This window comes from Pieris brassicae, chromosome 11 (assembly GCF_905147105.1).
Source record: "Pieris brassicae chromosome 11, ilPieBrab1.1, whole genome shotgun sequence".
Classification (NCBI taxonomy): domain Eukaryota; kingdom Metazoa; phylum Arthropoda; class Insecta; order Lepidoptera; family Pieridae; genus Pieris; species Pieris brassicae.
Genome location: NC_059675.1, coordinates 13,470,941 through 13,487,803, shown reverse-complemented (window position 1 = coordinate 13,487,803; position 16,863 = coordinate 13,470,941). Strand labels below are relative to the sequence as shown.

Below are 16,863 nucleotides of genomic sequence, written 5' to 3'. Positions count from 1 at the left end.
TTTTCAGACTCGTCACCTAGGCAACGATGAAGTGCACGTTGTGTGGAGCGAACATTGGCGGCCTTACAAGAGAGACACGCTTCCCACTCAGTTCTGTGACGTCCTCATCGTGTTGTATCCTCTGCCCGGGGGTTTACTTCGGTGCACTGTCTCCAGGAAACCTGACGTAAGTTTTTTTTATATATTTTACAGTACTATTTTGTCTTATAGTTTCCATACAAGCGGATATTGAAAATTATCAATATACAATAACAGAATATTTATTTTCTTTATTCCTATTAGTACATGTTAATCTATATATTTAAGATCCATAAATTTTTAGTCAAAATTCGACGAATCTAGGACGTACGTACTATGACGTTCTTTGTCTTTAGCAAAAACAATTAATATATATAAAATTCTCTATATAGGTTGGCGTGTTCGGTCCACTGTGGGAAGAGTGTATAGTGCGCGTGAGTTGTTGTGCGGCCTTAGTACGAGGCGCGGCGTTCGCCGGCGGTCGAGCCGTTCGTGCGACTATGCCCTTATATCAGCACGCGTGCAGCGAACGCGCACGTGATTTGGACGCCCTCGTCGCGACGCACACGCACGCCACGCCCTTCGAGCACTTTGTTACGAGGATACGCGCCCCGCTTCACACCCACCAGCAGCAGACTGGTCTGTTATTATATATCTATTGAGACGATCGGTCCCGCACAGCTAGACATTTATTTTTAATTATTTTGTAAATAAATGTAGCCTATCTTACTCCAAAAGGCTGTAAAATAAACATTGTATGTAATCTGTTAAATAATTGAATTTATGCATTTCAAAATGTCTCCTCCAAAATAATAAATTAGTAAAAATAGTAGTATAGCATTTATATTCCGAAACTCTGTGATCTTTAAAACATTTTTACCACAGTATATCTCAGAGTCCGGTGTGCCTCTTGGCAAAGACCTCGTCTAACCCTTTCCACGGTTCTCTATTCTTTGCGTTTGCGTCCACCTTTGCGTTGTCGGCCTATTCTTCGTTTTCCGTCTCTAGGGTACCACCAATCCGTCAATATTTTACCCCATATTTTTTGGAGGCTCCGCATATGACCCGTCCATCTCGATTTCATTTGGCCTATCTTAGTGAGAATGTTTGTCACACCGGTTCTAACTTTTATGTATGTGTTTCTTTAAAAAAATATTATTAAAATGCAAAATCAATTCGGTTAATTTAAATTTATTTAATATAAATTACAGATCAAAGTAGCGGCCGTCTCGCGAATGCCTTACTCGACCACGGCGCTAGCGGTTGGTCCAACTCAGAGCCGCATACTGTGTCACCTCGCCCTGTCAAACGATTGGGTCCCTTCAAGAGACCCTTACAGCCCACTTCAGCCCCACATACGGCTCCACCCTCTGTGCCAGCACCGGCGCCCAGACGTAATCGGTGAACATACTTTTAAGACATAACCTTTACCATCAATTTACAGATAATAACAGTTTTATAAAACAAAACACAAACAAAAACAAAAAATACACTCCGTCAGTTTTTTGTAGCCGATGAAAAATATCTTCTATAAAGGGTAAAAGAGTTTTAAGGGTCAGTAATTTTTATATATCTTCGATAGCAACCTCCAGACAAATAGGATATTATATAAAGCTTTATGTGTGAATAAAAGAAAAACTTTTTTCTTTTACTAATAACAATATTTTAAATATATTAGACCTACAGCCTAATCTCATTAATTAATAATCCTTTATAACAGTTCCATGTGTAACTAATTAAAAATTGTAATTATAAATTAGGTTTGAAAGTAACTCTTGAGTATATCAAAACAATACTCAACAATTGTGGAATTTATGAATATACAATCAATGTATAGTTAAAGATTTAAAGTTAGGGTGAACTATATGTTTTTGACATACGGAAGTCATGCTTAGCGCAGTCTCATCTCTGAATATTGTTGCTATGTATAAACATTAGCCACATTTAAAAGACAATATGATAAACTTAAAACGTAAATACGAATTGAATTACAGTGTCACTTTTATTATATTAACGTAACAGATTTTTTTTATAACGATCTTAATTTATGAATCATCAAGAATGTCATCAAAATAGAGATTTCATTTGATTTCATTCAGTTAAACTTACAATCTACATAGTTTGAGTTTTCTTTATGTCGTTTAACTGCTCAAGAGGAAATTGTGACGAATTCGATTAGGGGCACTCATTACTCAGGCATACAAAAAAAAAATTAACTAATGAAAAACAACTGATATCGTATTTTTTTATTTTATTAACGTTAGCATAGCTATATTTATTTAAATTATTTAAGTTTTCTAATGGCTGATAAGGTCCCACAAATTTGTAAAAGTTTGTGTAGTACCATCAGTAAAAACGTCGTCCAAAAAGAGTTTCTTAGTAAAATCTAAACGCAGACTTAATAAAAATTTATGTACTTAATAATTTATTGAATAAGATTAGTAATATTGTGCATTTAATATAATTGTAGTGGGTAGGCAAGCCTTAAATTTTTATATCTGCCTACAGGCTTTAAGTATAATGATTATGAGGATTTCTGATTACTTCCTTTTGCCGGGTATGTAAAGAAATGTTAAAGTTTTTATAGAAGATGAAGGCGTTTAACTTATCCTTCTGTTTCTTCTTTTCATTACATTCAAGAGATTACAATTTAGAATTAAAATACTTGAATGAACACATACAGTATTTAACTTTTTTTTTAACTGGCAATGAAACATAAATAAAAAAAGATTGCAATGTCAGAAATAATATTGTCTGATATATCTGTACATATGTAAACTACTTGTAGAGCTTTAACTGTTGTAGTGTTTACAATATTCTACTATTTATTTTTATATAGATTGATATTTGTCTATGGCACTAATTTTAATTGTTTAATCTCTCTCAGCGGCTCTACTCTTATGTGTTGTTAATGTATAATTTTACGCTTTTTAGATCTGTTTTATGTCATTTTATTTGTTCTAAACCAAATGTAAAAGTTTTAAAATAACGTTTAGAAACGTTAAATCATTGCTCTTTTTTGTTATGATGACATATTTAGTTGATAACAAACTGTTATGTTTTTGTGTATTTCAAAACATTTGTTTAAATTATATACTAGCATTTTGAAGTGATTTACACAATTTTATTGTATCAAAAGCGTGAGATAAGTTATGGTTTCCATGTTGTGTTATAACATTCCAACTAATTTATCAGTATTTCATTTGCAGTATCTATCTTTATTTTATGTAGATAATATATATTAAAATTAGCTAAGACTGACACAGAAATGTGAAATCGCAAAGTATTAACTTTACACAACATCTTGGTTTGTGGTGTGTTCCACTTATTAGAATGATAATCCATAACTTTTCCAAATTAAACAATATTGTATTAATAATAGTTAACATGTTTTATAAACCACAGATAAGTTATATCCAAGTTTTATATTAAAATGTGAAAAATAAAATTCTGTTATATCTATGAATACTTTTATTTAACAAATCAGTTATATGGTAGTGGTAAACTATAAAATAAGTTTTATAGTTTAGGCAATTTATACATGCCACCTTGCAATACTAATTGATGGGTCCGCACTTTGGTGTCCAAAAACTGCCTTAATTCATTTAAGCTGCACTCTGTGCCAGGGGCTTGTGATGCAAACATTTTTAGCATTTGATGTATTCTCTCAAGTGGCAATGAATCTAAGTTTGTTAACATTCCAACAATATAAGACCAAAAGACTTGAAGCTCACCTTCTCTTTGATCATGTGCTGAAGCCATAACACTTTCAGTTTCTTCATCTTCACAAATCATTTCTTGGACTTGATTTGAAGGTACATTTGCTTTGTTAGCCTCAGATCCATCCACCAAGACATAGTAATCTGAACTTTTTTCAGTAATTAGGCCTAAACTCTGCCAGTAAGTAATCTTTCTCCTTAGAACAGTCATAGGTACTTTCATAATATCATGCAACTCTTCAAGTAACCACTCTGGTTTATTTTGAAAATGCATAATTAGAGTTGCATTAAATGGTGAAACAGTCAAATCCAACTTTTTTTCACCTATTTCAATTTCAATATTTACATTCCCTAAGTGGGGTTTCCAACTTAAGGTTCTATTACCCTTAAGACCTTCATAAGCTTTTGTATATTCAGCTAAGTGTTGTTTAATTTCTTCAGGTAGTTCTAAACTTTCATCCTTGAATGGGGGCCAAAACTGGGCAGATAAAATCATTGCATTTGATGAAAATTTTGCATTCATCTCCGCAAAATTTTTGTCTTGACTTATTAAGGCATTGATTCTCTTGGAATCTGAAATGTCCTTTAGCATTACCTCACAGAAGTGTAATTGAGATTCCCCAAATCTTAGTTTCAACAACTCTAAATAACGAATTTCTTTTTCGGTGTTAATGTCACCTTGTGCCAGTAACCTGTCTGCCAGCAATGTCCTATATTCATTAACAAATAATTCTTTACTGCCATAAACATTAACAAGCATTGATATGATATCACTTCCTTTTGGTCCTTGAGTCCGTCTTGGATCTGCATCTACAGGGTCAGGATACCAGTCATCCCAGGCTTCTTCTTTCTCATTGTCTTCATCATTTTCAGCTGCAAACTTTGCTAACTCCTCAGCGAGCTCACTGCCAGTGCCTTCTTCTGTCAAGCTACTAACGACACTTCTAACAGTGTCTTCACGATTTCTTAAGTAATTACGAACAGGTTTAGTCACTGTCTCCAAAATAATACCAGAAGGATCTAAATGTCTGAGCGCCCTTATTGTTGATATATAGGCTGTTAATATATCAGGTGTATTTACACCAGGATGCAATAACCTAGTCTCTAATGCAGTTTGTAATTTTTTACATAACAAAGGACATAAGTTTGTACTTTCTAGACAAGTTTTAATATCATCAATAGCAGGCTGTGAATCTGGATACTCAATAATAATATTAAATAACTGATCTATACGCAATTTGGTGTATGTTTGGTATAAGAAAAAACTTAGTTTCTGCTTAAATTTAGTTATAGCATACTTAATACCAGGTGGGGCTTGTGATGAGCCAGCTGAATAAATTCTAGTCAACCAAGTCATGACTGTGGTATCAAGCCAGTCTTCCAAGTGAGACATATGGGAAACATCAAAAGCACCTGTGCATATTTTGCGAATATGGACTTCAATCTTTTTTTGAATAAAGTTGGTCAACACTTGACCAGCTAGTCTTTCAAGCAGTTGCAATTCCACCAACTTCTTATTTGTATCATAAAAAACTTTAACAATATAGGCACAGTTACATTCTGAATACTCATTCCAACAACCTAAGCATATATCTTCATCCATATCAGAAGACTTCATGTTGTCAAAGACATTAAATGACAATTCATAAAAATGGTTTATTATAATATAATAAGTAGTAGGTAACTGAGATAATAAAGTAGCCCTTAATAGCTGTTTAAATCCTAGTATAACATCTTTCTCCCCAAATATGGGTCTATTATCACAGCATTCATTGTTTAAGTGTTTTAATCTTCTTAACATATCAGAAAATTGATTCACAGAATCATACAGATCATTAACAGCAGACTTGAAAAGTTGAAATGCTTTGATATCTTCTTCCACTTTGGTAAATTTAGACCAAAATGAAGGAGCAACATACACCCTTAAATATTTCTCAACATGAACCAAAACCAAGTCACGTATTTTAACTTGAATTCCTAGTCCGACAATAATTTGTGTTATCTCCTCGTACTCTTGGTCGGTGCATTCAGTAGGAAGAGTATTATTTAAAATTGGAAAAGCATATTTTATTTTTTTCCAATAAATTTTTAGCTCATCACTTTTCTGAGACATTTTATTAGGAATTTTATAATATTACAATAGTCGTAATTTTTAGTCACAACCGGCAGTGATTCCTATTTTCTAGTTCGCGAAATTCAAAATATTTATAAGATGCAAGATTCTTTTGACATTAATCAGCCAGTACTGGCAATTTTTTTTAACGAACCCTTTAAGCCAAGTACTGGCAAATGGCAACAACAATAGAGTTAAGAGTAGGATACTTCTGACCATGACCATAGCTAAGACCCACTAAGAAACAAACATAGATTATATTAGTAACAAATGCAATATTAGATTTATTCACAGATTAAGTAGAGGTAGAGGAGAGATTCATCGAAATCAAAACAATCGACATTTCAGCTTTTACTCATATTAGAGTTTTGGTCTGAAGGATTTGGTATAAAATAAAATAAGATTTTAAGAATTTTTTTTAAAGGTGTTTATATCGTTTTCATATCAATTAAAAATTGTGGACAACGCAGGTCTAAAATTGTTAGTAAATTAAATTAAAAATCTATTAGAAATTAAAAAACTCTTCAAATTTTAGACATTCAAGTGGACTATAACATGTACAAAACTGATACCTTTTTAATTATTATTTAGTTATCCACTTTGTCAAAACGAGTACTATTTATGTTTCAGATAAACGAAGCAATTGATTGACGTATGAACTCGTTTTGGTATAAGGGAGGCAGACGGTATAAGTCTTCTGCAATTTCAGAATTAATTAAAAATGACAAACCTTCCACCAAGAAAATTTTCCACTTCTAGCAAAACATCTAAACAGGATTCCACACCATTACAAATACTTTTACAAATGGGATTTCCGAAGAATAGAGTGTAAGGATAATGAAGTGTATATAATACTTATTTGCTGAGCAACAATTCATACAATTAATATTTTGTGTATTCATTCATATTTAACAATTAAATATTAATTGTTTCTTGCAGACTAAAAGCATTGGCAGCTACAGGGAATCGTAGTGTGCAACTAGCATCAGATTGGCTTCTAACTCATGTTAATGATGCATTCATAGATGTTGAACAACCAAGAGAATATATATTTTATGCCAGTCCTACCGGACCGTTGCTTACCCAGTTAAAAGAGTTTTGGGAAAAATCTAAAGTTGTTTCTACTTGGAATAGAGCCCACAATTTTCCACCACACATAACACTTGTCTCATTTTTTAAGGTTAACTCAGTTAAATATAAATAAATATATTGTTTTTGTCTCATAAACTTTTTAAAAATATTATCTTTTAAAAATGTAGGCTCCAGATGAAGCATCTCTCCAATTGGCAAAAGCAGTTAAGCAAGTGGTTGAAATGGTTGGTGATCCTCCAATGAGTCAGCTCAAACTGGAACCATATGTATCTCATAACTTCATGGGTCTGTTTTTATCTGAAGAACATGCAGAGTATTTAAAAAAAATTGCTGTACAGTTTGTAAAGGAAGTTTCTTCTATATGTGAGTTCTAACTGGAATCTACTAAGATTCTTTTACAAATTGATATTTTATTATTTATATAAATAAAACAAATATTAATTTATTAACATATCACAATTTCATATTATATCAGTCCAACTATAAGGGCATTAAACTAAAACATATTTTAACATAAAAATCAAAAACTAATATGCATAGAAAAATTCACAATTCAGACTTAAAATTCACTTGTATTTACAACTGAGGTTACATTGTAATCTGTTATTAATAAGATACATTAAAATATGCAAATTTTGAATAAAACTTTTTGTACACATTACTATTTAACAATACTTTAATTAATGATTTATGAGCACAAACAATTGTTAATTTTTAACAATTCTTTCTAATTTTAAATAGCTGTATGTTAATTCCTAACATGGTATATATTTATACAGTGGGTGTTAAAGTGGATACATATGAACATTTGGATGCACTGGGTGCTTGTTTTCCATGGTGTACTATGGCTCAAGAGAAAGATATATGTAAGAACTATGTGCATAGTAAGGATGCATGTGTAGTAGTGTAGTGTGCTTTTTATGAGTAATCAAATAGTAGTCTTATCTAGCTATTTGGATCATATTTTCAGGTAAATATTGCTTTAAAATTTTTCTTGCTTTAGTTTATAAGCAGTTTTAATATAATTGACATTGCTTTGCTTTAGTAGATATAGCTTGATGATATTCCTCCTTATTTCAGATAATGTACATTAGACCTTATTAAATTAATGTATATTAAATAAATTTTATAGATTTTCAATTTAATACATATGTGAAATGTCATTTAGCATATACATAGATGTGGAATAAGTCATAAAATGTGTGTTTTAGCTACAAATCTCGAGGCACATGTAAAATCCTTACACATAACACTAGCGTACCACTTTGAGGCCTCAGCGTATGATTCATTGAAAAAACTTGTTGAGGAATTAAGACCTGAGACACTGAGCAGTTGGGAACTGAGATTGTATTCCCGGGATTCTCGTTTTGCTAATCACCTGGTAAGTCATACCATTTAAAGAAATGTCTAGTGTTGAAGGGGATGTTAGGAATTTGCACCAGTTTATGTGGAAACATTTTCTATTAGGAGACTCCATACAAAATAGGTGAATTTGAATTTGTTCAAGAAAATTTCTGTACCTGAACTTTTAAAATTTTCTTTGATTTTAGTATCTTTAGAAAAATATTTTAAACTTGAAATACTGATAGATCTTGATGATCAAAGCAATAATGCAAACTAAATAACAGCTTCTTTGTATTTGGTTATTGTAAAACAGACATTGTAAAGAGATGTAATCTATTGTCGACTTATGTAGAATGTTGCTACTATAACTCCTACTTTTTTATTTAGTTACCTAGGGTCATATTTGAGGTGCCTCATTACATATCTGATTACTTCCTAGATATACATAGCCTTTTCAAGTGATTATACAATTTAAGGCTGAATAAAAGTAATACAATATTTGTCTAATAGTATGTGCCTGATACTAAGAAAGCAAGCTCATATACTTAATTATATCTTATTATAAAACTAATTTACTCATTACTTCTTTGGTTGACCAACCATTACTATAAAACTCACAAGATTTTGAGTTATGTATATGGTTTGGAAAAACTCAGTGTTATACTGTAAGAAAATAAACTTTCTTCTATAATGGCTTAGAAAAAGTATGAAATAACAGAACATGGAGGATGATCTAGTACTTCAAACTTTTTCCCAGATGCGAAACAAGATCAAATACTAATGTTTCACACTCAATGAAATAGGATTTGGGTCTCACTAATAAAAAGGTCAATAACGCATTTGAGAGACTTCTGGCAATGTATAATCCAGAGGCAGCGGTATCACTTAACATCAAATCAGCTAAAAAAGATATTAACGGACAAACTAACTTTAACATTAACAACATATGGACATATTATACAATGCACGACGAAGCGTGAAAAGATATCAGATTACGAGAGCAATATTATTTACTAGGTTCATAAAGTGACACAAAGTTACGTTCCAGTAGCAAATGATGAATTGGAACTAGTCATTGGCGATTATATTTATATTGAGGAAAAACAATTTGATAGCAGTCCAGACGGCTGGGTCCATGGCACGTCTTGGCTCACAGGTAATATTTTTTGTCTATGCTATATTTATATCGCTTCAACTTACGCTTATCGGACAGAGATGTTTTTTGTGCGAAGTCGGCTACTTGGTTAGTTTTTTTAAATAATAATTACGCCGGAATCATTACAACCGTTTTCACATTTAGAATAGAATTCATGTGAGTAATTAAAAAAGTGTTTTGTTCTGATAAGTGATCATATAATTGTCGAAAATTATTCTTAATATTCAATCATAATCAATAATAATATTAAGATGTAATATGTTTATGTACATATTTTGTTTTTAACTAGCTTATCCCTTTGTTTTATTTGTCTACTTTTCTCGCGTTTAGTTTCCCAACTTGAAGTGAACTAGTTTACTTGAAACTGGCATAAAGTTAAAACTATTGCCATAATATTAAATAAAACTAAAATATTATTCAATATTTTTGTATGTAAATCACATGTACATACGTAGGTATAAATAATGGACTATATAATTTCATTTTTATTTTTTAAAACTCCAGCAATACTGACATTGTAATAATGATAAATCACATCTTATCTTCGAAATGAATTCAAGGTCGACCTTGAACTGTTGAGTCAGACGGTTATGAATATTGCATGACGGGAAGTGGATAAGGCTCTGCTGTTACCGCATCCCGCCAAAAAATAATTGGTGGCGCCTTGGGGTTTTAGTGTGTATGCACATTCGCGAGTCCCACAAACCCTCCCGACCTAAGCAGTCGTGGTAGGGTGGGTATACGCAATACATTTCCCCAAGCAAAAATCATATACAAGTTGAACCTAATAAATGTTCATTGACAAAACGACACAATAGGGTTATTGATTAATGATTAATCTTATGTAATATTTAGTTGCTGCAATATTTGTATTTGCATTAAGTAAACAACCAAAAACCGTATGATTCAGGCGTGAGTGGCTACTTACCGGCTGTGTATACGCAACGCACGGCCGAGTCAGACGCGTGGACGTTGCACCGCGCAATTACTTTGGGGAATAATTTAGGTAAGTAAAAACGCATCATTGTGAAAACATAAAATGATCACTAAGAAAATATTTAAACTGTTTATCAAATAATTCCGACGTGCATTTAAAGTTATTAATTAGTTACTATGCGTTCGTTAACGAATTCATAGTTGTGGTTTGACATATGACGTAGTGCAGTGACTTGGTGCTTCTTATTTCATTAATCTGTCATCGATTTGATAGAAATTTAATTTTAAAACATCGTTTTAACAAAACGTTTACTTATGGATGTGTAGAGTGATAATAGTGTCGATCTATGTTTTTTTTGTTAGTAAATTCAAATCCAAGAGCACAAAGATGTCGGCGGTGTATTTAAATTCGAAAATTGTGTATGTCTTAATTATTGTGAATCTAGTGAGTTTAACTGTAACTTTAGATAAAGATTGCTGTCGAAAAAGGTGCGACAATTCTAGTGAGTAATTTTTTCAAATTTTACTGTGAATTTGACGCTAGAACTTTTTCTATTCTCTATGTTATTATACACTAGCTATAAATTAATGGAAGTAAAAGAGACGGATGTAAGAGTGACGCGACAGTCGACACGAGTCGTTTGACTTTGTAGTTTGTTTATTACACCTGCGGTGCCCGCGTGGGTGGGTCGTATAGGCTCCCGGAATAAAAACTAGTTGACAGGTGCAGAATCGAAGTCCGAGTCTGAAACAGATGCAGATATGGCCAGCTATCCGCACGAAGATCTCGCCCAGGAAAAGTCCGAAGATACCTACAAAGATTGGGAGAAATACTGGAAAGCTGTAACCTTCGACAAGGCTGAGGCCGGAATTTTGAATGTAATAGGTACGTTTCGCGCATCGGATTAGCTATGCGCGAATTGACCAATCAAATACATTCAAATTTTCAAACATGTGTTTGAAATAACTGCTTAAGTTATTTTTTGTATTTAAGCGATTGGTTCCGCTATTGCTTTGTTCAGTGTGACGCTCCCTATTGCTATTGAATGCTATTGTGTATTTTTAGGAGATAGGGGGCTCGACTTAAAATCGGAAAAGGCATGTGGTAACGGCGACACTGCGTCAATGGGGGACTGCAAGGTAAGGTAATTTTACTCTTAACTCATCAACTTCACAACAGTGAAAACTCTTGTTGAAGTCTATCTGTAGTGTTCCATGCAATACATAGATATCAATGAAATTACACATTCACACTGAAATTGAAATACAAAACTAGTTTGTACAGTTTAAGGCGTTAAAAGCTTTCGCATGAATCGTGCGAAACAATTTCGTGATTCAATAAAAACTATGAAACTGCGTGTTCACAATGCCCTAGTCTAGTAACAGACAAAGCCTTTTTTCGTTCGCCTTATTCGAGAAATTTACAGCAAATTTTGAATTATGTAACTTTACGTTATTATATTTTATAATATATCTATTGCACCTTACTAGCTGTGCCTCGCCTTTTACCACGTTTATAAGTGATGGCGTGAGTCCGATAAATGAAAAGAATATGTACTTCTTTTCGAATTAGTATTTCCTAAGTAATTACCTTAAATAGCAATTAAACAAACCTCGGCGTACTTATAGATCACAATCTTAGCTTTAATGGTCATATTGAATTGCTTTCGGGGCGTTTGCGTAAGCTAATGTATGTATTCAGAAGCCTGCATGGGGTTGCTGACTCAACTACAATTAGAATGGTGTACGAGTCGCTTTGCCAATTTACTGTGTAGTGGTCTGGGGAGGTACCTATAAAACCTCAGACCTGAAACTTGAACGAGCCCAACGAGCAGTTCTTAAAGCCTCATTGTGTCTTCCCTTTCGTTTCCCTGCTACTGAAGTTTATAAAACCAGTTCTGTACTTACAGTTCGACAGCCGTTGTTGTTTTATCTTATACACTGTTCTTAAGCAATATTCACTGTTATTCTTCGATACCGCTATATTGGACAAACGTCGCAAATATAGCGTTTGTGCAATCGTTCTCTTTTCTGGGCTGTTACTTGTACAACAAACTTAACAAAATTCTGATATATATATATCCTAAAAGTAAAAAATGTGTAAAGCAAATAGTTCATACATTTTTACTTACTTTGAACTATGACCAAACGGAAAATCTGCAAGATGTATTAAAATAATATAACTTTGCTGTGAATGGAAGCCGGGTTATCCATATCACAGGTTCTTACCTAGTTTGGAAACCAGTCTCCCAATACCTTCTCAACTGTAATCTTATTTATTGTTGTAAATGTTATATGGGAGAGAAAAAAAAACACAAAGTTACATGATAAACAACTTTTCCCAATATGACGGTCTAATTTTGCTGAAAGTGGCAAACAAATACGTAGTACCAAATTTACTAAGCCTATACAATATGAATTCAAAATAGTATCGTCCCTATAAAACCTCCAAGAAAAGAGCGTACCATTGCCGATTCTACTCACCGTGCATCTGTGTGGAATTTTAATCAAGGGGTATTTTTAAGGAGGCAAAGGCGAAAGACGGAAAGGAACGTCGCTGGATATTAGGGATGCGTCACGGCGAAAGGGTCGACTTGACTTACGGCGCTTGGGTGCCTTACTGCTTTGACGATAATGGGACTTACGTCAGAAAAGACCTTAACATGCCGATAAAGTTGAGCGAAAGGTATGTTACCTGTAATTTGCTGGAATTATTTACCAATAGTGACTAATTTCAAAATGACTAAAAACTAACTTTATAATGTCATTGCAACATAACTTTATCTTCAAAAGGTTTAATTTTTAGGATATTTTATTAGTTTAAATGATGACAAAGAAATCCATATTCATAAAAATATGTTTGTCATGTACGGTTTAATGAAAGAGGTCATAGTTTACTTTTTAATTAATTAATCTGAAAATGGAAAAATCTGGAACTAAAGCAAAGAATTAACAATATAAAGCGTATCTGATATGTATGTTGTGTAACGCTATACACACGTGACTAAACAAGCTATATTAATTTGTTAAAATAATATAATATGTTGTTAAGAAACTTTCACGAGCTCGCAGAAGATGTCTTTATAGTTAATACAATCTATTAACTACAATACTGTGATGAGTGAGACTTAGTCTATGGCAACTTTATTATAAAAAGAGGTCGCAGTCGATAAGTTCTAAATATTTAAATATTATAATAGGAAAGGGGGGAAAGACTCATATGCCCTGGACACTCCATTGACTCGGGTTGGACACCTGCAAGCTCAACTGGTAGGTGAAGGCATGCGTCTGAATGGCGTCACAGTCAAACACGTGTACGCATCCGCTGCGCTACGTTCCATAGAAACTGCCCATAGCTTCCTGCAGGGTCAGTGCAATATTCCATAATAATTTATACTTATCTTATTTCTTAATACAGCTATCATAAATTATATATAACCTAAAACAATTATACTAAAGATATAGCCAAATATGGAATACATAATATTTACAAAAAGGCTCAAACAACTCTTACGAAAGTATCAAAATCAATAAACATTATCCAAGTAATACCTAATTCGGATGTGTTGTGTGATGATGTGAAAGTGAGTGTTTGTACGTGATTTTTGTTTAGTTCTATTAATTCTTCGATTGTATTAAAGCGGATTTCAGGAATGGAAGACACTTTGAAAGGAGCACATTACGTTGTATAAGCCTTTTGAACATTTGTTGAATTATAAAATATGGCTAATAATGTCAGACAGTACTGGGCGTGTAGTCCTAAACAATAATGAGCAATTTATTTGTTAATATCAAGTTTCTTTGTTTGAATGTTAAAATCATAAGTCCCATTTTTTAAATGTTTTACAGATATTTTTTTATGAACCAGTTAATTAAATGAGTAACTGGTTATTGTTGCCGATAAAAACGAATTGTACATAATATATACAATTAGTTTTTATCGGCATCAATATATACTATATATCTAACTTTTCGTTTGTAAAGTACTTAAAATTCGACCGAATCAAATATGTTGTGTGTGTGGCTATTATTTCATTTAAAATGTTGGAGTAATGTTTTTTTTTGTATGAATAAAACAATAATTTACCTCAGAATGCACATTCTTATCAATTTGAAATTTTTGTTTGAAACATGTTAAAAAGTCATACTCAATTTGTACCTAAAAAAAAATTGTTTTAGATCTGATTATTTACTAATTTCCAGGTCTACAGGCAGATCCATCTGTAAAGATTCGTGTTGAACCAGGATTATTTGAATACAAGATGTGGTATCAGACTAAAGGAATGCCGACCTTTATGACTACTCAGGAACTTCACGACGCCGGACTTAATGTTGATGTGAAGTAAGATTCTTTTTCAACTTCACCGCCTTTGTAGCAGTTACCAAAATGTTTCTTTATTCATATAAGTCTAATTGCGGTCGAATAAAATTATAACAATTCATTTGTAGGTGCAGTATTTTATAGTTTAAATATGTTCAATCTAACTTAACGTGTAGGCACAGAAGGCTGATAACCTACTTGCCTATTCAATTTACAAATGATCATGAAACAGATACAGAAATCTGAGGCCCAGACCTAAAAAGGTTGTAGCGCCATTGATATTTTTTTTTACTTAACGTGTAAAATTAATGAAGGCCTACCCTAGAATCGACATTATATTGTTGTAGTGTACAGTTACTCAGTCGGTTTGAAATAAAGTACGTACACTAGTTATTAACAAGCTTTAAACAAAGGATATACAATAAGTTTAAATGAATGCTATGCTGGCTGCGTCTGGCTATGCTCTCGGGGCGTAACTCCGACTTAGGTAATCGCCACACTTCTAAAACTACGAGGGCCTCAGTGAACAAGGTCGTACGGCCTTGGCTCGTATATGTCATTTTTATTTTATTTGTTGTCTTTTTCAGTTACAAACCCTATATTGACTTAGACCCTAATACCTCGGAGACCTTGGATGAATTCTTTAAACGAAATGAATTGGTTATGCAGTCGGCTTGGAATGAATCGCATGCAGAAGGTAGGTTGATTACATTTAACAAACTGTTCTTTTTTTAATTTTAATTATTTATTATATCAATACCATTAATTAAATTTTATAGAAATAACTTAATAAATTTTCAGGTGGCAACATTATATTCGTCGGACACGCGGCAACACTAGACTTGATGGTGTTGGCATTTAAAAGACTGGCTCAAGGCAAAACTGACGAACCGAACTACCAGATCAGTCAGAATCTATTAAGAGTACCATACTGTGCGGTTGGGGCTGTACGAGACAACCCTTGGGAGGTAGTTTCTCCTCCTTGCCCTCCGTCCATCAATTCCAGCTCAGCCAGATATAATTGGAAAATGCTTCTTGATATATAAACTCCATACCAGAGCCAGAACTCACGGAAAAATTGTGATTGTATGTTTGATTTGGATAAGCCGATATATATTATTAGGTGATTACCTCAACTTACCTTTTAAGTAGGATTTTGTTAGAAATAGGTAATCTTTTACAAGGAGACAGTTTTAGAAACTGATTTTTGCAGGAAAAATTGCATTTACTGACTTAAAATAAAGATTTGTAGTCAGATTGTCTAATTGAACATTAGTTAAAACATGGAAACAAATTCAAAGGTTACATTTAAGTGTAAGTCTTAATATGTGTTGAATTTTATGTTACAATTGTTGCCATTTCATCAATTTGGTAAATACATGTATGTATCTCTCTCTATGTATTGAGACAGTTCACCTAATTTGTGGCATTTTTATATTTTTAGGGACATGTTAAATCTTAACGTAGTTTTCTTTAATCCCGGTTTGTTTTAGTACAAATACTATTTCATGAGTGTAGATACTTAAATATAGAAATTAAAATCACCCTTATTCCTTGTTAATATAAGGAAGGATTTATGTATGGCTGAGGAGGCTATAAGATTAGGTAAAAACTAATGTCAATTTGAATCATTTAATATTAAAATATATAGACCTTTAAACGCATACCTATATAGACTTTACAAGGTCTATTGAAAACAGAAATGAACCAAAATTGTTGCATCATGTTTGGAAATACTACCTGAATATAGACTCTTTCTAGTCACTTCTCATTTATGGCCAAGTTTTGTAAGATCATACTAATTTCTTGATGTAGATGGTCCAGGACCAAATACATACAACAATAAGGTCTGGGATTCAATATTGTCAGCATGGCATAGAATTGTTTGAGTAGGAAGCCACGGATGGCTGATCTCTTGATGAATTAAAAAAGTGTCAATACCCTTTGAGGGACTTATTCTTTGTTAAAACTGTTTGTTATGCTAATTTTGACCCATTATTTTATGTTTAACTATGTATTGTATCAATGTACTGAAAATATCTTAATTATAAGTGTAAGACAAGAAGATTTATTCTTTCTGTAATAAAAATATATTTTTAATTCGTTTTTATTTCTTGGATATTTAACAAATTTACAAAAACTTTAAAACGATAGGACTAGAATT

At 32.7% G+C, this 16,863-nt stretch overlaps 3 protein-coding genes across 7 annotated transcripts in view; 2 read left to right on the top strand and 1 right to left on the bottom strand.

The window, feature by feature from the left end:
* The window catches only part of LOC123716344 (probable Rho GTPase-activating protein CG5521), a 28,772-nt gene extending 26,903 nt beyond the window's left edge, over window positions 1-1,869 (top strand). For both annotated transcript variants that reach the window (XM_045672036.1, XM_045672035.1), the window contains 3 exons: window positions 8-166; window positions 411-657; window positions 1,230-1,869. In XM_045672036.1, the coding sequence (XP_045527992.1) occupies window positions 8-166; window positions 411-657; window positions 1,230-1,423 (600 nt within the window). In that variant the 3' untranslated portion in view covers window positions 1,424-1,869. The remainder of the gene's footprint in view (window positions 1-7; window positions 167-410; window positions 658-1,229) is intronic.
* A 1,611-nt stretch (window positions 1,870-3,480) lies between these two features.
* Window positions 3,481-6,022, bottom strand: LOC123716346 (anaphase-promoting complex subunit 2). Its single transcript, XM_045672039.1, has one exon. It carries the CDS (start codon window positions 5,848-5,850, stop codon window positions 3,538-3,540), a length of 2,313 nt encoding a protein of 770 aa, XP_045527995.1. The 5' UTR covers window positions 5,851-6,022; the 3' UTR covers window positions 3,481-3,537.
* A 203-nt stretch (window positions 6,023-6,225) lies between these two features.
* On the top strand, window positions 6,226-16,799 carry LOC123716347 (ecdysteroid-phosphate phosphatase). 4 transcript variants are annotated; one of them, XM_045672040.1, is made up of 15 exons: window positions 6,226-6,330; window positions 6,481-6,678; window positions 6,790-7,030; window positions 7,110-7,305; window positions 7,722-7,808; window positions 8,154-8,323; window positions 9,304-9,442; window positions 10,353-10,448; window positions 11,103-11,264; window positions 11,445-11,518; window positions 12,904-13,064; window positions 13,579-13,745; window positions 14,582-14,720; window positions 15,287-15,396; window positions 15,501-16,799. In XM_045672040.1, exons 2-15 carry the CDS (start codon window positions 6,572-6,574, stop codon window positions 15,743-15,745), a joined length of 2,094 nt encoding a protein of 697 aa, XP_045527996.1. In that variant the 5' UTR covers window positions 6,226-6,330; window positions 6,481-6,571; the 3' UTR covers window positions 15,746-16,799. The 4 variants fall into 4 exon arrangements, with proteins under 4 accessions (XP_045527996.1, XP_045527997.1, XP_045527998.1 ...); XM_045672041.1 differs by lacking the exon at window positions 7,722-7,808; XM_045672042.1 differs by lacking the exons at window positions 6,226-6,330; window positions 6,481-6,678; window positions 6,790-7,030; window positions 7,110-7,305 and having other exon boundaries at window positions 7,706-7,808.
* Window positions 16,800-16,863: the final 64 nt, after the last annotated feature.

What these genes read in the sequence shown, in the direction of transcription:
- LOC123716346 (XM_045672039.1), bottom strand. Translation starts at nt 5,850, where the DNA reads ATGTCTCAGAAAAGTGATGAGCTAAAAATTTATTGGAAAAAAATAAAA.
- LOC123716347 (XM_045672040.1), top strand. Translation starts at nt 6,572, where the DNA reads ATGACAAACCTTCCACCAAGAAAATTTTCCACTTCTAGCAAAACATCT. An exon ending in GGCTCAAGAGAAAGATATAT is followed by an intron (nt 7,809 to 8,153) that starts GTAAGAACTATG and finishes TGTGTGTTTTAG; the next exon opens with CTACAAATCTCGAGGCACAT. An exon ending in CGTCAATGGGGGACTGCAAG is followed by an intron (nt 11,519 to 12,903) that starts GTAAGGTAATTT and finishes GGTATTTTTAAG; the next exon opens with GAGGCAAAGGCGAAAGACGG.